Source organism: Symphalangus syndactylus, chromosome 19, assembly GCF_028878055.3.
Source record: "Symphalangus syndactylus isolate Jambi chromosome 19, NHGRI_mSymSyn1-v2.1_pri, whole genome shotgun sequence".
NCBI lineage: Eukaryota > Metazoa > Chordata > Mammalia > Primates > Hylobatidae > Symphalangus > Symphalangus syndactylus.
The window spans coordinates 91,019,691-91,044,083 of NC_072434.2; the positions used below are offsets into that span (position 1 = coordinate 91,019,691).

Below are 24,393 nucleotides of genomic sequence, written 5' to 3' on the forward strand. Positions count from 1 at the left end.
CTCAAAAAAAAAAAAAAAAAAGAAGAAGTTGCAAGTAATTTGCAAACACATTTATTAGCGGTATTATGGTCAAATTATAAATTTGAAGAGAACCGAGTTTGTTCCTTTAATCTTAGTAAACCAGACCAATACTACTTTTCTTACATTTAAAATCATTAATGTGTTACTGAGGTTCATCATGTAAAAATATTTACTTAATACACCATGTCTTTTTTTGTTCGTTTGTTTGTTTGTTTTTGAGACAGAGTTTTGCTTTTGTTGCCCAGGCTGGAGTGCAATGCCGTGATCTCAGGTCACCGCAGCCTCTGCCTCCCAGGTTCAAGCAATTCTCTTGTCTCAGCCTCCTGAGTAGCTGGAATTACAGGCATGTGCCACCACGCCCAGCTAATTTTGTATTTTTAGTAGAGACGGGGTTTCTCCATGTTGGTCAGGCTGGTTTCGAATTCCCGACCTCAGGTGATCCGCCCACCTCGGCCTCCCAAAGTGCTGGGATTACAGGCGTGGCCACTGTGCCCGGCCCAATACACCATGCCTTAAATGTGCTGAAAATAATTTTTGTAACTTCATTTTAATGTAAAAGTTTAATAAAGTTCAGAATATCTTTTAAAGCTTTGAAAATGACTTTGTTGATTTTAATGAGGACTAAGTGATTTATTCATACTCACATGCTTTTGAATAATCCCTGTTATGTATAAGGATTATTTACTGAATATTTTAGGTATTTCCTCTACCTAAAGACACTATTATGCAACAGATAGAATTTCCATTTGAAAGGGTTAGAATATTGTTGTATTACACATATTCATATGTCTCTTCTTTTCCTTCCTATACAAAGTGTTGTTTTGAATTTTTAACAATTTATTTTTCTTCATCTTTAGAGAGTAAAACTTGTTCTGGCACAGAGTCAAGTAAAGAAAGCCAACATACAGAGGAGCCCCTGGGGAGCAGTCCCTGCTGTCATCAGATGGACGGGCAGGCAGATTCCCCAAGCCTTTCGGTAACTGCAGGAAAGGACCACGTGGAGGAGCTGCTCTGCAGCGCTGAAGCCACGTTAGCGCTCCACACCCAGTCCTCGGAGACAGCAGGGAGCTCGTCTGGGCCAGACTCTCCTGAGGATGCTTGTGAGGATGACAGTCGCTTGCAGCTGGCTCAAACAGAGGCCTGCCAGGATGTGGCCAGAATAGAGGGCATTGCTGAAGACCCTACGGTGTTTCTTTCCAGCAAGTCAGCGACAGAGCCGTTGATTTTACCAGGCTGTGACCGTATACCTCCTTCATTGATTTCTGAGGGTAGATATTCACAGGCTCAGAGGAAAGAACTCCGTCTGCCACTTCGGGATGCTTCTGAGGCGTTGCCCACAGACCAACTTGAGAACAATGAATTAAATGAGCTGCAGCAGCCTGATCTTACGGACAGTGATGGAAAATCACCACAGGCGCAGGCTGACTCAGACGGCTCTGAGAATGTGCTCTGTGGAAATAATCAAATATCTGACTTAGGCACACTGCTTCCAGAGGTGTGTATGGCCCCAGAGGAAAAGGGAGATAAAGATGACCAACTCAACAAAGAAACAGAAGACTATTTGAACAGCCTTTTAGAAGGATGTTTAAAAGATACTGAAGATTCCCTTTCCTATGAAGATAACCAAGACGACGACTCCGATCTCCTTCAAGATCTCTCTCCTGAAGAAGCATCCTATAGTCTCCAGGAGAATCTGCCTTCTGATGAGAGCTGTCTTTCTCTTGATGATCTGGCCAAAAGGATAGAGATTGCAGAGGTAAATCAGAGATGAAGTACAATTAAAAGTAAAATGGCATTTAAAAAACATATATGTATTAAATATTGCCTTGTTTTTGTAAGTTTTCCCTTGTCTCAAACAGGAGGGAAAATTCTAGTTAATGTAAGCTTTTAATTATTAGTAGTTTTTACATTTGTATGTATTGAATAAAATGACTTTTAATCATTAGAATGTTCATACTACAAGATGTTCTAGTGCATGCCTTCAGCTAGAGTGAGCGTTATTGTATATATCCATTTTTTATAGTCCTGACTGTTATGTGGCAGTTCCAGAAATTGGAATCAAAACCAGAATAGTCACATTCTAATAAGGAAGTCTCATTTTTCTTCTCATACATCTAGCAGATAAAATATGATATGTACTTACTGTTTCTTCCTCTTGTTAATGTATTTTTTAAATCTTTTAAAATAGTCTAAAGAATAGAGGGAACATTTTAAAATGTAAGAGGTACTGGATTAATTTTTAACCTTATATCAAGTTGAAAAAAGAGATTAAAGAAAAATGACCATTTTTCACTGTTTGATAATACAAAAAAAAAGTTTGGAAAAAGAAAAGATAAAAGCCATATCCGAACTACAGCACCCTCACGAAGGCGGCCTGCTATAGTAGAGCAGAATTCGATTGCCTTAGTTCCAGTGCAGTCCTACCAGGTAGTTAACAGCTTGTTGGAGTTACCTTTTACCTCTGTAAGCCTGTTTTCTTCTCTGAAAATTAGGATACTAGCTGCCTTTCCTTTTCTTCACCATTTTCCCCCCCAAGTTCACTTTTAAGTCCCATTTGTGCTCATTGTATTCTAAATCAGCATTATCATTGATAAAAAAAAAAGGGGGGGAAATGAAAAAGTAACAAAGCCAAAGTAGACAATAAAATCTATGTGAAAAGAGAAGACTGTGAAAAGCTTTCTAAGGTAATTATAACTGTTATATTACTAGCTCTCTTTATTGCCATTTATAGGCAATTCTCTGTAAACAATGAGTTTTCTTTCTAATTTTTTTCTTGCCAAAATTAGATAGAATAGTAAAGCACTTGGCTTACTATTCATTCTCTTATTTTAACCAGACAGCTTGGTTGCCATTTGCAGTTAATTCTCTACAGACCGTTGATTTTTTTCTTAGTTTTTGCTTAACAAAACTATTTAATGTTGCTTAATAGGCACAGAATTTCCATTTGTGGCAATGAAAAATGTTGGAAATAGATGGTGGTGATGGTGCATGTTTTGATTGTAATGAATGCCACTGAATTGTATATGTACAAAGAGTTAAACTGGCAGTTTCATGTAATACATATTTTTCCACAATGTTAAAAATAGTCTTTTAAAAAATTAGAGCTAATGGTAAAGCACTTAATCCGGTATTCATTCTCTTGTACATTTTAACTAAATCTCTGGTACAGGAAGTTAACAACACAAAGCTTATATACCCATATTCAAATCTTAGCTGTAATATCGAAAAAGTTACCATTATCTGACTGCCCTTTTTCATGCCAGTAATGAAGTTGACCGTAAAGGGAGAATCCATGTGGTCTAATTTTACCTTTTTAGGTATAAACTGTGAAGAAGGAGCAGAGTGCTCCTGTTGTCTTGCCCACCTTATAAAACGTTTTCCTCCATTTCAACATTTGACTAGTTACACAGTGATAATCATATGGTGTGCCTTTTTAGAACTATCTTTCCCCAGTAACTCATATTTGAGGGGATAATAGGAACTTCTGGAATTTCAATTTTTGCTTCTGCCTGAAAGCTGTTCGGCTGGATAAATTTCTATCATCTAGTTTGCCAGATGTCTCCTCCAGAGAAATTCTTTGAGTTTTGGTAACCTTTATCTTCAACCTCCTCCCTACTCAGCTGTGTTGAAGATGCACAAGGGTCTTGTCATGGATGTATCAAAGATCTGTAGCATTTCTCCTGTATATTTCAATCATCTATTGAGATGTATTTCCAAAGCCTACAATTAATCAACAGCCCTTTCCCAAATTATTTTTCCGCACATCACTAAATTTAAAATGGTACCCAACTGAGTCATCCTATTTCTAATAAATAAAAGAATTGTTTATATTGGGGAAAAAGTATTTTAAGGTGGCAGATTGTTAAATTAATGTTGTGTATTACAACTAAATGGAATATTCCCTCCTCAGACTCAAAACACAATGTCACTTCTACTGGGTAACAGCTAACAGTGGAAATTATATGTGTTTAAAGTTGTCTTTTCTATTAAGTTAATACATAATGGTCTCCTTTCCTAAGATTATATTGATCTATTAAGCTATTTTTTTTTTTTTTTTTTTTTTTTTTTTTGAGACAGAGTCTCGCTCCGTCACCCAGACTGGAGTGCAGTGGCGCAGTCTCGACTCACTGCAAACTCCGCCTCCCGGGTTCACGCCATTCTCCTGCCTCAGCCTCTCCGAGTAGCTGGGACTACAGGCGCCCGCCAACACGCCCGGCTAATTTTTTTGTATTTTTAGTAGAGACGGGGTTTCACCGTGGTCTCGATCTCCTGACCTCGTGATCCGCCCACCTCGGCCTCCCAAAGTGCTGGGATTACAAGCGTGAGCCACCGCGCCCGGCCTTATTAAGCTATTTTAAGAACCCCAAAAGCTACATATACATGACTAACAAAACTAATTTCCTTTCCTATGACAATGCTAAGCAGATTGTTAAACATTTGCTTTCTGAATACTTACTACCCTCTCTATTCTGAGAAGCATAGGTTAACAAAGTCTGCCTAACTCTGTCAGGAAAGGAGTTTTTAAAGTTTCAATGCTAAAAATCACTAATGCTTAATATTTTCTAATACCTTAACAATGAGGTTTTGGACTAAGTAAAAATATCCAGGCAATTGTGGGTTTGCTTATAAGTGCAAACTTAGGATTTTTATTTTAAAAATTTCTTTTAATTTTAGATTTGAACATGTAAAATTTTAATTCAAACCTTTTTTTTTTTTTTTTTTTGATACGGAATCTCACTCTGTTGCCCAGGCTGGAGTGCAGCAGCACGATCTCAGCTCACTGTAGCCTCCATCTCTTGGGTTCAAGCGATTCTCATGCCTCAGTCTGTCGAGTAGCTGGGACTACAGGCATGCACCACCATGCCCTGCTACTTTTTGTATTTTTAGTAGAGATGGGGTTTCACCATGTTGGCCAGGCTGGTCTTCAACTCCTGGCCTCAAGTAATCCACCTGCCTCGGCCTCCCAAAGTGCTGGGATTACACGTGTGAGCTACCACGCCTGGCCTTCAAACACTTTTTCTGTTTGTGCTTTCAGTAAAATTTTATTAAGAGTCTTCCCTGTGTTTGGTGCTGAGGATACAGTGAGAAATCAGATGATGTTCTTGGCCTTTTGGGGGATCTCTGCTGTCACACTTGGCTAATTTTACTGGAATTGTTTTTGAAGTATTTTTTTATGCTTCCTTCCTTTTGTGATTAGAGGATATAGAACATGATCTCTTAATAACCAAGTAATTATGAACGGCATTTTTCGTGCACTTAGGAACCCCGAGGCAATGAGTCTGCCCCCTCCACCCCTCCACGTTGCTGTGTTATCGCAGGTGGTCCTTCTCTGTTTGCTTTCCCAGATCTCCCTATCATTTGTCCCCCCTCAGGTTCTCTTACTTCCCTCTTTCTACCATTGTGTTTGTGGTAGAGCATGCCGATTTGTTCTTTGTTTGCCAGCTTTCCCCTTTTCTCTTGTCGGTCTGCTTTCATTTTCTTGCCACTCTTGTATTGCCCAACCTTGGCTCCAGTGGAACTTGGTTTTGATCATCATTGCCAGCCCAGTGCAAGCACTCGTTTTGTTGTGTTGCTTTGAACAGTTGGATTCATCACATCAAATGAAATAATTTACACAAAATGTCATAGAGAACTAAAAATGTCTATACTATTTATATAGTGACATGTATAAAGGGAACTTGTCTAGGTTTGGAAAGCTTTTTCAAACCCATTAATTTGCTATGTAAAGTGGTAGCTTAATATCTGAAGTATTGCTATTCTTTCTTACATAAAAAATAGCATGACACATTATCATCAAAAGTATAGTTTATACTGTATACTGTTTTTAAAAAGCATCAAAAATTTTATCCTCCTTTCATAGATTTTTTTTTTTTTTTTTTTTTTTTTGGAGACAGAGTCTGGCTCTGTCACCCAGGCTGGAGTGCAGTGGCGCAATCTCGGCTCACTGCAAGCTCTGCCTCCCGGGTTCACGCCATTCTCCTGCCTCAGCCTCTCCGAGTAGCTGGGACTACAGGCGCCCGCCACCGCGCCCGGCTAACTTTTTGTATTTTTAGTAGAGACGGGGTTTCACCGTGGTCTCGATCTCCTGACCTCGTGATCCGCCCGCCTCGGCCTCCCAAAGTGCTGGGATTACAAGCGTGAGCCACCACGCCCAGCCCTTTCATAGATTTTTAAGAAAAAAAATTATCACATGTGCAGTGTCAGACAACACATTGGAAAGATTTACTTGTTTATTCTCTCATTCTGTAATTTTTATTGAGTGACTTCTCTGTGAGGGCCACATTACAGATGCAGTGACTAAAAATACAGGTAAGGATTTTTATGCAGATGAAGCCTGCAATCTAACAGTCGTCTGGCACCAAGTGTGTTGTCCTTTTGCTGAATGTGAACATCCCATAGTTTTTGGCAAAGGATGAAATTGTATTATAATACCCATACACTGACGTGATGATGTTAATGTCGGAACCCAAACCCCTTTACTCAGGAACCTGATCGTGCAAATAAATCATGTGTTTGCTTGGTTCTGGAACCTGGAAGAGTTGCATTATCTTCTCTTTAAACTCTTCAGCTGTTCCTCCTGTAGCCTGAGACTCAGAGGGAGCTCCTAGCATCAAAACTTGAACGAAATGTGCCATGCAAACTCAAAGTGGCAGGACGACCCACGGGGTGCACACTCAGCTTCTGCAGACTGTTACACGCATAGAGATGAGGTAGCTGTTTTCTGAACAAGTGAGGTTGAAATTGAATGTTGGATACATTTTACAAAAGTTAATGTATTGTTGAACATTGAAAATTATCATAGTATGTAATTCAGAGGTCCCCTTGTGAGATTTTAGCAACATGATATGCTGTGTGGAGATAAATCATTTATTTTTCTTCATTAACATCTACATTTATAATCTACTTGCAGAAATGTCATGTTCAGAAAAATATATTAAGTGTTTCAGATTCAAGTGATTTTTGTTTTTAGAAATAATTTCATTATTTCTAAAATCTGAGGAAGAAGCCCTGTGTTACTGCTTGGGTCTTCAGAAAGCTTTTAATCTGGCCGGGCACGGTGGCTCACGCCTGTAATCCCAGCACTTTGGGAGGCCAAGGCGGCCGGATCACGAGGTCAGGAGATGGAGACCATCCTGGCTAACACAGTGAAACCCCGTCTCTACTAAAAATACAAAAAATTAGCCGGGCCTGGTGGTGGGCGCCTGTAGTCCCAGCTACTCGGGAGGCTGAGGCAGGAGAATGGCGTGAACCCGGGAGGCGGAGCTTGCAGTGAGCCAAGATTGCACCACTGCACTCCAGCCTGGGCTATAGAGTGAGACTCCGTCTCAAAAAAAAAAAAAAAAAAAAAGAAAGCTTTTAATCTGGGAGAGAGCAACTCATGTTCCTTGCCCTCTGTCTAGATTAGCAACATTTACTTAAATGTTTTCAGACCTGCTTGTATCACATGAAGCAAAATACAGGGGAGGACCTAAGGTCACAGTGTCTAGTGGGGAGAAAAATGACAACCCAGATTGCTCCTGGGTTTGCCTTTAGAGAAGGTATCTAATCGAAGCTGTGAGTTTTCTTCCCTGTTGCCTATTAAGTGAGGTAGTTCTTGACTAGATCACTGGGATCAGGGAAGTTACTTTACGACTAGCTGCTGTGGGATTCTTTTCCCAAGTGAAGATGGGAGGCTAGCACTAAGCAGTAGTTGCATATGAAATCACATTGGTAGCTGCTGTATGGATCCAGAACAAAAGAGGGTCTTGGAAACAGCAATCATGGTTGTTCTGCCCAGAATGGCTCTTTTGAGAGGAGCAGGGGAAGTCCAGCCTCCTTATGATAGAAGAAATGCAGTTTTCCAATAACGTAAGAGGTTTTAGGAGCAATGGTTGGCCCAGAATTTATGTAGATATCTAAAGAGCCCCCAAAGGAAAACCCGGGAATTACCTGTTTTCCAAACGGTCTCGTCCTTGCCTTTTGTTTTTATCATGACCTCTACATTTTCTAATTAATTAATGCTTCTCTTGATTGCCATGTCTCTTGCACAAAGCTCTTTTTCTTTTCCTTTTTCATCACTCTTTTATATTTGTCCTGCCTCTTCCTGGACTTTTGCAGTAGTTACTTAATAAGTTTCCCGGTCCCTTGTTTCATCTTCTCCCCTCCAAATGGGTCTTATGTTAGCACTCTATAAACTTGGGGTCTCAAACTGGTACCCAAGGAGCCAGTCAGGTATTGGAAGTCAGTGAAATGAGTTAGCTGTAGCATGATAGGAAGAAGGTTTCCACGCCTTGTCCAGAAGTATTCAGCTTTTTTAAACTCCACAGATTAAACCAACCACAGCTGAGGGTTCTTGATCGAACACACAGACTGTGAGTTTAAACTCCTGCTATGAAACACTTTTACACTGTCATTCCTTTCCCGCAGCTCTCTTTAGCTGCAGGATAAAGGCTGTACTACTTGACATTCAGGACTCCTGTCATCTGGCCCACTCTGCCTCCCCAACGTCATTGTCTGTCCTGGGATCCCAGACTGTACCATAGTCAGACTGGCCCCCTTGCCACCTCCCAGATACACCTTGCATGTTGTCACCTTTGCTCTTTTCCGTCTGTGTATGTCAGCTCCACCCTGAGGTGAGCAACCTTCTTTCCACATACCTATTTCTTCCCAGCCCTCAACATCTAGGTCATGGCTTTTTAGCATGGAAAGTACCAAGCAGTGCCTAGCTCATGGCCAGTACTCAGTAAGTGCTAGCTGATGCCATGATTCCCTGATCACTGGAGTCTAGAAGTTTGTTTCTTTCAAACGATTCCTCAGAACTTCAAATGAGGTCGAGGCTGGAACATCATTCTTCCCAAAGTTCTGTCTAGCTGTAATCTCCGTTATCATAAGACGCACACATACTGTCTTCTACATCAAACTGCAAACTCCTTAAAGATAGGGATTCTGTTAAATACATCTTTATATTGTCTGCAAAGCTAATACAGGCTGTTGTAAATAACAGCCACTATACACAGTAAGGCTTTTTTTTTTAGTTCACTTATAAAAATAAATATCGTTTAATAATAGATTTGGTTTTGATTATTTTCAGTGAAAAAGCTCCATTACTCAAACAAGTATTTCCTAGGTGCTATCTGTATGTAAATTGCTAATCTGTGTATTTTTTTATTCTTTGGCATATTTAGTGAGCACCTACTATATTACAGAAACTAGGAAGACAGCGCTGAACACAGATCAAGTCCCTGCTCTCACAAAGCTTACTTTCTAGAGGGAGAGACACGTAATAAGTTAACATAAAAACAAAAATATAGTTTTGGATACTGGAAGAACTATTAAAGAATTTCAGCAAGGTGAGGGGATTTAAAGTAACTGAACTGGCAGCTATTTAAACAATTTTCTGGGCCTTAAAAATGGGATCATATCCTGACATTCTCATTTCTTTTTCTATTTTGTACTTACTAAATTGTCCCCTTAAGCAAGCAAAACAAATTACAGAAACATGAGGTAACGCCTAACCTAGAAACTCAGACACATTGTAAAACTCCTGTTATTTTTTTAAAGCCTTTTTCCTTTTTAAGTGAATTTTTTAAAGATTCGACATTGATGTACTTCATCATAATGCGTTTTTTCCCTTGTTTGCCTTCTCCCTGTATTGCAGTGTTCCAAGATGCAGTGCTATGGGTCTGAGGTGACCACCATGTTCTTTCTGGAAAATGGCTGCTGCTTACAGCTGGTACTCCCTGGCCCAGCTGTGACATGTTTTTATCAATTTGCCATAGAAGGAGCCATGACATTAGTCTACTTCTAGATTAATCAAATGACACAAAGATCTTTCATCTAATCTCCTCTTCCCCTGTATCTCTAGATGGACAAATTTGGCCATTAAGTATCTCATAAATGAGGTGATGTGTAAGATAAGACTTTTTGCTAGAGTCTTATTTGAAAGTTCTATTAATCTCGTTTTAATTATAATATATATGATAGCATATGGCATAAAGCAACATTTTAATAGTCATAGAAAATAAGATATTTTCACATTAAGGAACTAGCAAGAGGTTTGATACTGAGTTTGTTTTCAAACTCTACCAGCTACTGGCACTGCAAGCTTAAGCAAGTTACTCAAGCCCTTGAAGCTTGGCCTCTTCATCTGCAAAATGGGGCTAAGACTTCTAAAAGAGAGTTGAGAAACTTAAATATGATATATTATGTAAATATCTTTACATAAAATGTACACATTTACTAAATTATAGTTGTTATTATGGAACCCAACACTAAAGAAGCAGGCAGAGAATATCACTTGTTTCTGTAGTTAGGAATAGTAGGGGTAACTCTGACATGTGCCACTATAGTGAAATTGCTGGCACTTAAGTTGTTTATGATATACTATAATAATACGATTTATAAATATTAATTCTCAAATCAGTTGGAAGCCAACTGTGTGTTCTTATTCAGAATTGACCAACCTGGAGGTTCTGAACTGAGTAAAACCTGTATCATTAAAAGAATGTGACTTGGTATCTGTTTTCTTCTTTAATTTTGTGAGGAGGCACTTCCAACGGCAGTGTGTCTCTGAATGTTTTCCTTGTCACATTAGGATTTACTCTTCCAGAAGAGTTGCAGAATAATTTTGTTTTCACAACTAGTTCATTCTGAAAATGCTATTTAAGGTGGTCACTGATATTTGAGGGGAAGTGTGGGAAGAACTATTTATTTGCAAATACAGAAGACTGGGCCAGATGGAATTATTTTTAATTCTGCATTTATTCATAGAGCACCACCGGTAACAATTACATTAATTATAGCTCAGACATTCTTTTTGGTCTCAATAGAAGGGCTTGGTATATTTGTTTGGGTAAGAATTTGGCGATTGAAGTGGGAAACTAAGTTTAGTTTTAAGGCTTTATTTTTTGAGATTTAAAAATTCTTCACCTTGGCACATGGATACATATGTAACAAACCTGCACATTGTGCACATGTACCCTAAAACCTAAAGTATAATTAAAAAAAAATTCACCTTTTAATACTGATACTATAGTTTTTAAAAAAATGGAAATATTTTTAAGAATAATTTGGGACCGGGCACAGTGGCGCAAACCTGTAATCCTGGCACTTTGGGAGGCCAGGCACTTTGGGTTGCTTGAGCCCAGGAGTTCGAGACCAGCCTGGGCAACATAGCAAAACCCTGTCTCCACAAAAGAATGCCAAAAAAAATTAGCCAGGCGTGGTGGCGTGTGCCTGCAGTCCCAGCTACAGGAGGCTAAGGTGGGAGGACTGCTTGAGCCTAGGAGGTTGAGGCTACAGCAAGCTGTCAGCATGCCACTGCACTCCAGCCTGGGCAACAGAGTGCGACCCTCTCCCAAAAAAACAGACAACAACAAAACAAAATAATAGTTTGGAGGGAATACATTGCTGTATGCCCTAAATCAGCAGCCCAGTCTATTTTTTTTTTTTTTTTTTTTTTTTTGAGACAGAGTCTCGCTCTGTCGCCTGCCCAGGCTGGAGTGCAGTGGCGCCATCTCCGCTCACTGCAAGCTCCGCCTCCCGGGTTCACGCCATTCTCCTGCCTCAGCCTCTCCGAGTAGCTGGGACTACAGGCGCCCGCCACCACGCCCGGCTAATTTTTTGTATTTTTAGTAGAGACGGGGTTTCACCGTGGTCTCGATCTCCTGACCTCGTGATCCGCCCACCTCGGCCTCCCAAAGTGCTGGGATTACAAGCGTGAGCCACCGCGCCCGGCCAGCCCAGTCTATTTTTGAAACACTTGTCAGTCTTTTAACTGAGACCCCAAACCAAGACCATGACTTTGTTTTGTCTCACTTGCCCTTCAAGCATGAAATTAAGGCAAACCCCACCAAACTTGTTTCTTAGGATCTGGACTTAAGTTGGACTGCCCTGATGTGGTAAGAAAAAATTCTGTTACAGGTAGGTCTGAACTGTGCCCAAAACTCGCAAAAATAGAAAGGCTAGATGCTGTCTGCCACACCCACCTAAGAGTTCCTCCTTGGCCTGCATCTCTTATGTGTCAGTTTGGCCCACCATCCCTTGTTCTCCATCTGTAGGCTGTAGGATCAGAAGTAGTAGAACAGAAAGACCCAGAGAAGATCACTGAGCAAGACTGAAAGGAAATGATGGAAAAGAGCAGACTCCTTCACTTCAGACACTGGGGCAGGCCCTGCTGAAACAAAAGGGTTTTGGTGGCAGAAAAAAAAGGCATGGTTCGATTTTTAGCAAGAATTAAGGTATTGTGAGGGAGGGGGTGTCAAAAATGTTAGCCCATCCCACACAATTGTAATTTCTCATACTCTGCTTCTCCCATCTTTAAAAAGAATTCAGAAGAAGTTGCCAGAGTTCATTGCCACCCATAGTAAATAAGGTGGGGCCACCTGACAAGGCTTGTATCCCTTAGCAGTGTGACTTCCAGAGCCAAACACCACCCTTCCTGGATGAGGCCGAGCAGAGCTAAGGCAGAGACCTCACAGCCGCTGCACCAGGACCAGCTCCAGGTTCAGCTGGCGCATTCTGTGCCTTTCCAGATGACTTCAGGAGTTTCTCTTCGTCTGTCAACATGTTTGTTCATATTTGCAGTGTCTTTTGATTGATGGCTCGTATCCGTTTCTTGAATTTATAGATGCAGAATTCATATCATAAAGATCAATTAACAGTAACACAACTCTGGGGCTCATCTTTGAAACTATTCTTTTTTTTTATTATTATACTTTAGGTTTTAGGGTACATGTGCACAATGTGCAGGTTTGTTACATATGTATCCATGTGCCATGTTGATTTCCTGCACCCATTAACTCGTCATTTAGCATTAGGTGTATCTCCTAATGCTGTCCCTCCCCCTCTCCCCACCCCACAACAGTCCCCGGAGTGTGATGTTCCCCTTCCTGTGTCCATGAGTTCTCATTGTTCAATTCCCACCTATGATTGAGAACATGTGGTGTTTGGTTTTTTGTCCTTGCGATAGTTTACTAAGAATGATGTTTTCCAGTTTCATCCATGGATGAAACTATTCTTAATAGGATTGTTTTTTCTAAGTAGTTAAAACGGCACCTTGAAAATCCCCGTGGTAGGTGAATTCACCATTGTTAATTGTATGACAGTGTTTTATGGAGAAAATAGATCGTAAGGGAATCAGTAAACTTCCTCCCCCCTTTTAAAATTTTTGAAAAAATTTTAGAACAGCCAGATTCAAGAGCGTCTCCTTTTTTATACATGTACTAAAAATTGAATATCAGTGATACATCCTTAGTAGTAATATATTCATGAAAATTAATTTTTGTTTTCCATCTTTTGCTCTTTACAAACTGATTAAGACTGTTTCTCTCTCAGTGTCAGCAAGGTGCTTGTAAAACCTGTTTTCTCTGTTGTGTGAAGGAGTTCTTTAATGATGATGTTGCTTTCTTCATATATTTGTACTTTACCATTTCAAGGCCACTAAAGTACTTTTGTTTTCTCAGAACAAGGACTTCTGAAATATGTTATTTCCTATAAAAAGAAAAGAATATATTGTTGGCTTATTGATTTTTTTTTTTAGATAATGGTTTCTATAGACCCACATTCAGGGGAGCATAGTCATCTTGAGCTATTTGGCCCTAAAAGCCCTAAGATACAAAAAGAACTAATCGAATCTGTAATATTTATGCATAGCGCATTATCAAAGATGGCTGGCTGGAACTGCAAGTCATATTTAGTGTTTTATGCTATTGATTGGATAAATGACATTAGAGGCAGTCCTCAGCTTAGGGTTACCTGATGCCAGCAAGTCACTGACATCTTCAATGTTAGGCCCACAGTGCCTGCCTGTGTCATCACCTACAGCTTGTAGCAATCAGGCAACTAACAAGTTAACTTCTGTGACTGGCCCTGCTGTTCAGGGGCCTTTGGTAAGGCCTCCTGCTTCCCAGCCTGGCTCTCCCACCTGCTCCTCTTCCTTCTTCCTGCACCTTGGAGTCTTTTAGCTCCTAAATGGCGAGGGTTTTTTTGTTTGTTTGTTTCTAAATAAGGGGTGGAACATAGGCAGGAGAGAGGCAGCCTAAGTGAAAGAGCTAGAAGGCAACATAGAAAGGGGTAGGGGTGGGTGTCTGAAGAGATATTAGACAGCAGACTTTTTCTAGGAAAGGCCAAATTACTAATATTTTAGGCTTTATGATCTCTTAGAACCACACAGTGCCATTGTAGCCCAAAAGCAGCCGTGTACAGTATTCAGATGAATCGGCTCGGCTGTGTTCCAATTAAATCATATTCCCAAAATTAGGCAGCACTGGCCTTTGGCCTGCGGGCCATAGTTTGCCAACCTCTGCATACTAGAAAGTAATATGTCCCAGGCCAGGTGCGGTGGCTCACACCTGTAATCCCAGCACTTTGGGAGGCCGAGGCGGGCGGATCACGAGGTCATGAGATCGAGACCATCCTGGCTAACACAGTGAAACCCCATCTCTACTAAAAATACAAAAAAATTAGCTGGGTGTGGTGGTGGGCGCCTGTAGTCCCAGCTACTCGGGAGGCTGAGGCAGGAGAACGGCATGAACCCGGGAGGCGGAGGTCGCAGTGAGTCGAGATCACGCCACTGCACTCCAGCCTGGGCGACAGAGCAAGAGTGTCTCAAAAAAAAGAAAAATGTCCCTAGTAAACTGGCTCTGAGAGAAATTCTAGAAGTCCTTAAAATATTTTGAGCAGTAGAGCATTATTTAGTAAATGCATAGTTTCTCAGAGAAACTGAGGACAATACTTTAATGTTAAAAGCTTGGTATCTAAATATATTTTAGGTTTCATATGTTCATTTGTTTAAAATTGCTGATGAATGAAGAAAGCAGTGGAGGATTATCAGCATTCATTATAAAGCAAAACCCAGTGCTAATGACGAAGCAAAGAGGGGACTATGAGTGATCATTTTACCGATAACAGGGAAGTTAAGCTACAAAGCAAGGTGTTGTGATTTCCAGTCGACTAAACACATCATGCTGCCTGTCCCCGGAGTGAGTTCAGGGGTTAAAAAAGGAACCCGGGGTTTCGGACTTTTGTGTTTCTCGGTCATCTGCAGAGAAGTGAAAGTTTTATTCTGTTAGATTTTGATGATTGTCATTTTTTTCTGTAGGAATTGGATACCCCTGTAATAAAAATTCAAATATCTGTTGAATTAGCCTTTTTATAGCTGCATGTAGAGATGTCCCGCCTTAATAAAAGAATTATAGGTTCTTATAATTTCTGACAGGTTGTTCCTACTGAAGGATTGGTCTCAATATTAAAGAAGAGGAATGATACTGTAGGAGATCATCCTGCCCAAATGCAGCACAAACCATCTAAGCGAAGAGTGAGATTCCAAGAAATAGACGATAACTTCGATCAAGGTAAACTGCTTGGCACTGTGGCTGGCAGCATAGATGCTCAGTGTTTGCTGAAAGGATGAGTTTGTATATGATGTGATGTTTACTAACAGGATTTGTAAAAGGCTGTGTCCGCCAGGCACGGTGGCTCACACCTGTAATCCCAGCACTTTAGGAGGCTCAGGCGGGCAGATCACTTGAAGTCAGGAGTTCGAGACAAGCCTGACCAACATGACAAAACCCTGTCTCCACTAAAAATAGAAAAATTAGCGAGTGTGGGGGTACACACCTGTAATCCCAGCTACTCAGGAGACTGAAGGAGGAGAATCGCTTGAACCCGGGGGACAGGTTACAGTGAGCCAAGATCGTGCCACTGCACTTCAGCCTAGGCAGCAGAGCGAGGCTCCATCTCAAAAAATAAATATAAATAAATAAATAAAAGAATATGTCAATTTAGTTGTTTTATCTTCTAAGGGAGAAACATATAAAATCAAACTATCATCTTAAATCATTTCTAAATCTTTACTTGCTTAAATAAGTGAGCAAGTTGCAAAATTCAACCTGTGGCCTCCCTGTTCCATAGATAGTTAATGTTGAGAGCTTTTTCAGTTTCCCTCTTTAGTACTTTTTGTGTGAGTCTGTTATTTTTGTCTTTTTTTTTTTTTTTTAAGACAGTCTTGCTCTGTCACCCAGGCTGGAGTGCAGTGGCACAGTCTTGGCTCAGTGTAATTTCTGTCCCCCAGGTTCAAGCGATTCTAGTGCCTTAGCCTCCTGAGTAGCTGGGATTACAGGTGAGCACCACTATGCCCGGCTAGTTTTTTTTTGTTTCTGTTTTTGTTTTTAGACAGTCTCCCTCTGTCACCCAGGCTGGAGTGCAGTGGCACAAATCACTGCAACCTCAACCTCCATCTCCCAGGTTCAAGCAATTCTCCTGCCTCAGCCTCCTGAGTAGCTGGGCTTACAGGCATGCGCCACCACACCCGGCTAATTTTTGTATTTTTAGTAGAGACGGGGTTTCACCATGTTGGTCAAGCTGGTCTCAAACTCCTAACCTCATGATCTGACTGCCTTGGCCTCCCAAAGTGCTAGGATTACAGGCTGAGCCACTGCACCGGCCCCAGCTGGTTTTTTGTATTTTTAGTAGAGATGAGGTTTTGCCATGTTGGCCAGGCTAGTCTCGAACTCCTGGCTTCAAGTGATCCACCCAGCTGGGCCTCCCAAAATGCTGGGATTACAGGCATGAGCCACCATGCCCAGCTTGTCTTCTTTTCAGTGGACAATTAATACTCCTCGTTTATTGTGGAAAGTATTTATGAATATTCTCTTCAGTGATTTCCTCTTCATTGATAGAAAAGAGTGTCTCAAGAGTAGCAGTTTAACACCATTGCTGTTGTTTGACTTTTTCCTCCTGGGCCTGTTAAACTTAAGGCCCTGACCTGGTATAACATGAGGTGGTGAGTTTTGTAGCGAACAATGCTGCCTTTTGTGGTTGCAAATATGTTTATCTAAGGTGTAAGTAAATAAGAGTAAACGGAAGGGTAACCCAGAACCTGTCAGTAGGCTTCTCATATTCATAAAACAACTGCATTGTTAAAATAACAGTGTAAGTATTCAGGTATGCTTTCTAGGTGTGACATAAGTGATAACGGTAGAGGTTTCTGCATTTTTACAATTATAAAGCTGGTTAGGGGGCCTTAGAAATAATGTCCTAACCCCCGATTTTACTTCTGCACCTTGCTTGTAACTCTCACGGTCTTCTCCAGATAAGGTGCTCACTTCTGTTTGCACTAATTTGACCAAGTCGTTGCTTAACAGGAGGAACCCCGGATTTGAAACTCACAGTCTGCATTTCACTTTGTAGCCACCTCATCTGAAACTAAGTCACTTACTTGTAGGAGACTCAGTTCCATCATCTTTAAAATAAGGAGAATAACATCTGCCTGTCTGTCCCTATTGAAAAGCATGTCAGATAATGTGTATAAATTCATTTCGAGAATTATAAAACTAAATGTAAATGTTGATTGTGTTGGTTTGTTCCTAAGCTCTGTGACTTACACGGTGTTTTCATAAACCTCACCTTCTGCCAAAATCTTCCTAAAAGGGCCGGTTCTTCCTCCTCTAAAGCAATGCTATCCACTGGAAATATAATATGAGGCACATATATGATTTTAAATTTTGTAATAGCCATGTTAAAGTGAAAAGAAACAGGCGAGGTGAATTTTATTTTTTATTTGATTTTATTTTTTTTTGAGGTGGGATCTCACTCTGTCGCCCAGCTGGAGTGCAGTGGTGCGATCTTGGCTCGCTGCAACCTCCGCCTCCCGAGTTCAAGCGATTCTTCTGCCTCAGTCTCCCAAGTAGCTGGGATTACAGGCATGTTCCACCACGCCTGGCTAATTTTTGTACTTTTAGTAGAGACAGGGGGTTTCACCATGTTGGCCAGGCTGGTCTCGAACTCCTGACCTCAGGTGATCTGCCTGCCTTGGCCTCCCAAAGTGCTGGGATTACAGGCGTGAGCCACCGCACCTGGCCAGAATTTTAAGAATGTATTTTGTTTAACCCAGTACCTAAAAATTATTTCAAAATGTGATTTATATGAAAAAATTACTAGTGAGATATTTTACATCCTTTTTTTCACACTAAGTATTCAGAATCTGTGTTTATCGCCACTCAGTTTGGACCAGCTACATGTCAAGTGCCCAACAGCCACCTGTGGCTCACGTCGGACAGTGCAACTCAGACAGTTCTAGGACATATAAATAAAATAAACAGCATAGATGTTTTTACATATTTAAGCTATATTTAAATGTTTGGATTTGAATATATGATAATGAAGAAAAATACTTTAGGTTGTTAACATAGATAAAGTGGGAGGAGGAATCATGTTAAGAAAAGCAGGTGAGGCTGGGTGCAGTGGCTCACACCTGTCATCCCAGCACTTGGAGAAGCCTCCTCCCAAGTCTTCCTCCTGGATCACTTGAGGCCAGGAGTTGGAGGCCAGCCTGGGCAAACATGGCGAGACCTCATCTCTACAAAAAATACAGAAATTAGCAGGGCATGGTGGTGTGTGCACCTAGGGTCCCAGCTACTTGGGAGGCTGAGATGGGAGGATCGCTTGAGCCCAGGAGTTGAGGCTGCAGTGAGTGTGGCCTGGTGACAGAGCACAACCCTATGTCTAAAACAAAAAAAAAAAGAAAAGAAAAGCAAGCAAAAAGACTGAACTGTCCAAAAAAATACAGCATGATTAATATGATCCTATTTCTTCATTTATATAGACATGTTTTCATACATAGGTATAAACTATTTTAGACCGGGTGTGGTGGCTTATGCCTGTAATCCCAGCACTTTGGGAGGCCAAGGCGGGCAGATCACCTGAGGTCAGGAGTTTGAGACCAGCCTGGCCAATATGGTGAAACCCCATCTCTACAACAATACAAAAAGTAGCCGGGCATGATGGCAGGTGCCTGTAATCTCAGCTACCCAGGAGGCTGAGGCGGGAGAATTGCTTGAACTCAGGAGGCAGAGGTTGCAGTGAGCCAAGATCACACCATTGCACTCTAGCCTGGGCAACAAGAACAAGACTATGTCTCAAAAAAAAAAAAAAAAAAAAAAAAAAACTATTTTAAAATGTAAATTTCAGAGCAAACAATTGTTTAATCCTATTTTGATGTAAGTCCTGAAATCATACGTGTTTGATCTGAAAGGACACACACCAAATTTAACAGTGTTTACCTTTGGGATGGGAAGGGAATATGATTGGGCAGGAGAAAAACGGATAGTCCCTTAGACTCTAAGATGCTTTTGGGGTTGCATTTTTATAGGGAGAATATATTCATGTATTACTGTACAATGTTCTAAATAAAGTCTACTTGGTATGCATTAGGTTTTATAAAATTTGTTTCTTGTAAAAATATATGCTAATTATGAAAAAAATCAGTTTAATAAAGTAAAAATTAAATCATGAGTCTTAGACATCCTTCAGTGAAAGAACATATTAAATTTACTTCATTCTATTAAATACTTACATCATATTCCATTATATAAATGTCCCATAATTGTTTAACTGTTCCATTGTAACCAGAACCACTAAGTTATTCCCAACCTTTTGTTATAACAAACTCTGCTGCAGTGAACAAGTTTGTATATATGATATTTGTTGTGCAAAACTGTAGCCTAATTCTTAAAGGTGGATTTGCTGGGATATGTTGAAACTACATGTCCCAGGTGGCCTGAGGCCGTCCTGGTTTACACCTGTTATCCCAGAATTGCATTCAGTTAACACTGTCTTTTTTTCTCTTTTTTTGAGAAGGAGTCTCACCCTGTTGCCCAGGCTGGAGTGCAGTGGTGTGATCTCGGCTTGCTGCAACCTCCGCCTCCCAGGTTCATGCCATTCTCCTGCCTCAGCCTCCTGAGTAGCTGGGACTATAGGCGCCCGCCACCACACCCAGCTAATTTTTTATATTTTTAGTAGAGATGGGGTTTCACCGTGTTAGCCAGGTTGGTTTTGATCTCCTGACCTCGTGATCCGCCCGCCTCGGCTTCCCAAAGTGCTGGGATTACAGGCGTGAGCCACCACACCCGGCCCTAACGCTGTCTTTTACTCGCAAAATTGTCCAGTCTGGAGGATAAATTAATTTTAAATTTTAATAGATACTGCCAAATTACCTTCCAAAAAGGCATCCCTACACTTTAATCATGCTGCAGATCAGAAGACTTTTTGGTCTTTTTGAAATAAAAAAAATTTTTTTTTAAATTATTAATAATTAAGATATTTTTCAACCAAAGAATGATTGTTTTCTTCAATATAGAAAGATTCAAAAGAGATCCCACCCACAGACATTTGTATTGTTTAATATTAAGTCGACTTTGCTCTCAGAACCCCAAGGGTGTTCGAACAGCAAGGCTGTAATGTGGACTGTCAAATAATGCTGTCAGGGTGGGCATGCCGGCTCACACCTGTAATCCCAGTACTTTGAGAGGCCATGACGTGAAGGTAACTTGAGGCCAGGAGTTCAAGACCACCCTCTGCAGCATAGTGAGACCCCCCTCTCTACCAAAAAATAAAAAATAAATAGCCAGGCATGCTGGCACAGGCCTGTAGTCCTAGCTGCTCAGGAGGCTGAGGCAGGAGGACTACTTGAGCCCAGGTGTCGGGCCTGCAGTGAGCCAAGATTTTGCCACTGCACTTCAGCCAGGGTGACAAAGTGAGACCCTGTCTCTAAAAAACACAAAAATTAATTCATGAGTGCATGCTATGAGCACATCAGCTGTCTTTCTTCTCATGGAGTGATTCCATCCATTGTATAAATGAGTTAGTTTTAATTTTAGCATGTACAAGCTCCACAAGTCTGAATCTTCTTGGTATTTAATAGGTAGGTCTTTGTAGAGTCATTAGCAGCACGAGTTTTCTGTCAATACTTCCTATCCATAGAAGACCAACAGTAGAAATGTGTAGTTATCTTAATTAGTGAAAAGACAGCAGATGCTAAGATTTCCATTTTGGTGACAATGTAACCTCACTCTTTCTCGTGTTTGCAGATGAAGTTGGAGGTGGCTCCTGTATTTTGCTGATCTTGCTGTGCATAGCAACGGTTTTCCTTAGTGTTGGAGGAACTGCATTATACTGCACTTTTGGTGACATGGAGTCACCTGTTTGTACAGACTTTGCAGACAACATGGACTTCTATTACACTAAGTTACTACAGGGAATGGCAGAACTGAAGCACTGGATCTACCTCTCCTAGCAGCATTCCAGAGACAGACATGCTGGCAGTGAGAATGAAAGGCGTGAAACTTTCTAAACAGTTTTTATTTCAGGAATTCTGTAACATTCCCCCTTCCCCTCTGTTAGGAACCAAGGACATCAGAAATAGCAACTTTAAGTGGCAATCCGGAGGAACTCTGTTAGAATAATCCACACGGTGAGGCAAATACAGATCTAAGCACTGTGGATGAAAGGAATGATCTTTGGAGAGCATATCCATCTCCTCCTCACTGCCTCCTAATGTAATGAGGTACACTGAGCAGAATTAAACAGGGTAGTCTTAACCACACTATTTTTAGCTACCTTGTCAAGCTGATGGTTAAAGAACACTTTTGGTTTACACTTGTTGGTTCATAGAAGTTGTTTTCAGCCATCATGCAATAAGTTTGTGTGTAATCAAAAGGAGTTACCTTATGGTTGCAGTGTCGTTTTTTAGTTAACTTGGGAGCTGTGTAATTTAGGCTTTGCGTATTATTTCAATTCTGTTCTGCACTTATGAAATGATTGTGTGCGTGTTCGCGTGTGTGTGCGTGCGCATGTGCTTCCGGCAGTTACCATAAGCAAATACCCAACATCACAAAGATGATCTTTCTTCTTTTAACTTGATGATGTGCAGGCACAAATCTTTGGAGAAGGCTTAACTGTGGAATAGATGAATTCTAGAACTCTTGACCCTGAAACAAACTGTGACAGATCTGTGTCAATTAACTTGATTAGCTAGAAATTAATCACAGGCCTAGAGACAAAAGAAAAAGCTCCCCTGAGTCTCAGGCAACAGTTTTGTCACGGTTGCAAAGCTTCCGTGAAATCATGAATGCTGGACTCAAGTGTGGCAAACGCTTACGCCTATTATGTTCTGAGATTCTGAGAACCAGAATGCAAACTTAAGTAAGATAGAGTTCCTGCTGTAGGTGTTTTCATCCTGGTCTTATGTAAAATAAACCAGTACTTTGGCGAGTGAAATCACCATATAGAATTCAGTATTAACAGATCATGCATTCAGATGCTTGAATGTGCATTCTTGTTGTGGGCTTGATTTAGATCCTATTGCGGGGTCATTACGCAAAAATTCAATCATACCTTCCATAGACAAATGTCTGGTTTTTGTTTAAATCTGTCCGTTAGGTGGCCTTTCCTTATCTAAGGTGTAGTGGTCTAACATTTAGGAAGCCTTGCTTTGACCTTATCAGGCAGCATTAAAAAAAAAAAAAAAAACCAAACATGAATTATAGTTTTTTAGCAAGTGATCATTATTTCCTGTTTTCTGTTAGGGTCATTTGAAAGAAAAAGGGAGAACTTACTTTCTAGTTGTTACTGGCTGGCACAGTACCTCCCTTTGTGTTTCTGCTTATTTATTTAGATTATGTGAATCTTAAAGGGCTTTTTATATAAGTTGAAAGTGTGTTACTGTGCATGCATTTGGTTATTCCAATGCTAGATATTTAATTACTGTGTAGTGTTTTGATTTTCTATAATTTCAGTTCAGCGTGTTTTTACACTTGTTTATTTTAAATCAATGTTTCATTTTCACTTATAATACTGTTTGACTTGTCTCTGTCATGTCACCATAAACTGTAATATTTTCAAGGGTTATAGATCAAAGATATTTATTTAGAAATGTACAAGATAATGAAATTTAGATTCCTTATACTTAAGGCTGATTTTATTAGAAGATTATTTTAATGTTCTATTATAAATTTTAAGAATTTGTATTCAAATTGTATGTAAAATATGTAAAATGTTGACGGTACTATATTAAGTGGTTCTATAAAAGCTGTTCACAAGTTCTACTGTGACGGACATCCTCATCATAGACAAACCTCTTCTGTTTTATCCTCAATTTCTAGTTACAGAAATTTGGTGATGCTTATTTTTGCCAATTTTATGTCAAAATAACTTAAAACTTCCCTCCTGTTCACCTCTTCTTGGGTCTCTCTCCTGTATAACGTCTGGTGTAATATTTGCCCATAGGTAGCCAGAGCCACTTCCTCTGAACCCAAGATCTCCTGGGGACCTTCACAGCAAGAGGAAAGCACTGAGACAATAGCTGGCTAATCAGGGACCCCGTGGTGTCTCAGAGAAACCATGGGTGTCCTTGCCACTTCCCAGGGAGGGTGAGGTGAGCTCGGGAACATAACGATGTTTTGACTTAAAATAGGCATGAAATCGCAACTAGAAAAATTAGGGCAATTTTTAAAAATGTCATGGTTATTTATTGCATGAACTGGAGTAATTCCACCTGGTGGTGAAAGGATTGTTATTTCACACACGAAAAATTCATCCAGTTTTACTAAAATGTAATTTTTTCTGTCATTTGAAAGTACTGACAACTATTTGTAACTAATCTTCCTTAAGAACTGTATTTGAGGGTATCAAATCAAGCTTGTAATTTAAAATCTATACCAACAAAGTGTCTCAGAGAGTTTATTTGAACCCTTGGGTGCTGAGAAAAAACTGCTTTAAAGTGAAAGTTTGATTCCAGAAGTTGATCTGGCCCTACAAGTAGATAGTCATCTATTTTGGGAAGACTAATAGGTCCTTAAGTAAAGGCTCTTCTGCTTTAAAATACCTCCCCCATCTGCCTGACAGTAGCTGAAAATTATTCTAAACATTCATTCTTTTAGATTTAAAATTAAAAATCTTCTGGAGGATTTAAGATTTGAAGGGGGCCTTATTTTGTTTTTTTGTTTTGTTGTTTTGTTTTTTCGCCCTGTCGCCCAGTCTTGAGTGCAGTGGCGCAATCTCTGCCAACTGCAACGTCCGCCTCACAGGTTCAAGTCATTCTCGTGCCTCAGCCTCCCAAGTAGCCAGGATTACAGAGATGCGCCACCATGCCCAGCTAATTTTTGTATTTTTTGTAGAGACGGGGGTTTCGTTGGCCAGGCTGGTCTCGACTCCCAACCTCAGGTGATCGACCGCCTCAGCCTCCCAAAGTGCTGGTATTACAGGTGTGAGCCACCGCACCCGGCCCAGGGGCCTTATTTTGAAGGGCATAGGTGAATTGGGTTTTGCTGGAGTGCCGGGAGGATATGGGGTAGTAGTGGCAGGGCTGGAGAAAGGTGGGAAAGGACACAGAAATCCTTCAGCTATTCACCTGTTTTGCTGAAGGTGGCCTTGTGGCGTTTACTCCCAGTCCAAAGAGAGGCTGAATTTTTCCCTTTCTGCTGACATGACCTGCGTAACTGTCCGTTTCTTTGGGCTCGCCGTTGTGTACAACTTTGTGCAGTGTGTGTGGTGTTTACACATTTTTTCATTTGATGCTGAGATTAGTAAATATACATCCCTCAAATCTAGATCTTA

General features: G+C 40.6%; 1 protein-coding gene across 4 annotated transcripts in view; it reads left to right on the plus strand.

Moving 5' to 3' along the window:
- CNST (consortin, connexin sorting protein) overlaps positions 1–23,503 on the plus strand; it is a 116,781-nt gene extending 93,278 nt beyond the window's left edge. For all 4 annotated transcript variants that reach the window (XM_055234679.2, XM_063613503.1, XM_055234683.1 and 1 more), the window contains 3 exons: positions 879–1,777; positions 15,218–15,353; positions 20,868–23,503. In XM_055234679.2, coding sequence (XP_055090654.1) covers positions 879–1,777; positions 15,218–15,353; positions 20,868–21,073 — 1,241 coding nt within the window. In that variant the 3' untranslated portion in view covers positions 21,074–23,503. The remainder of the gene's footprint in view (positions 1–878; positions 1,778–15,217; positions 15,354–20,867) is intronic.
- The last annotated feature ends 890 nt before the right edge of the window (positions 23,504–24,393 follow it).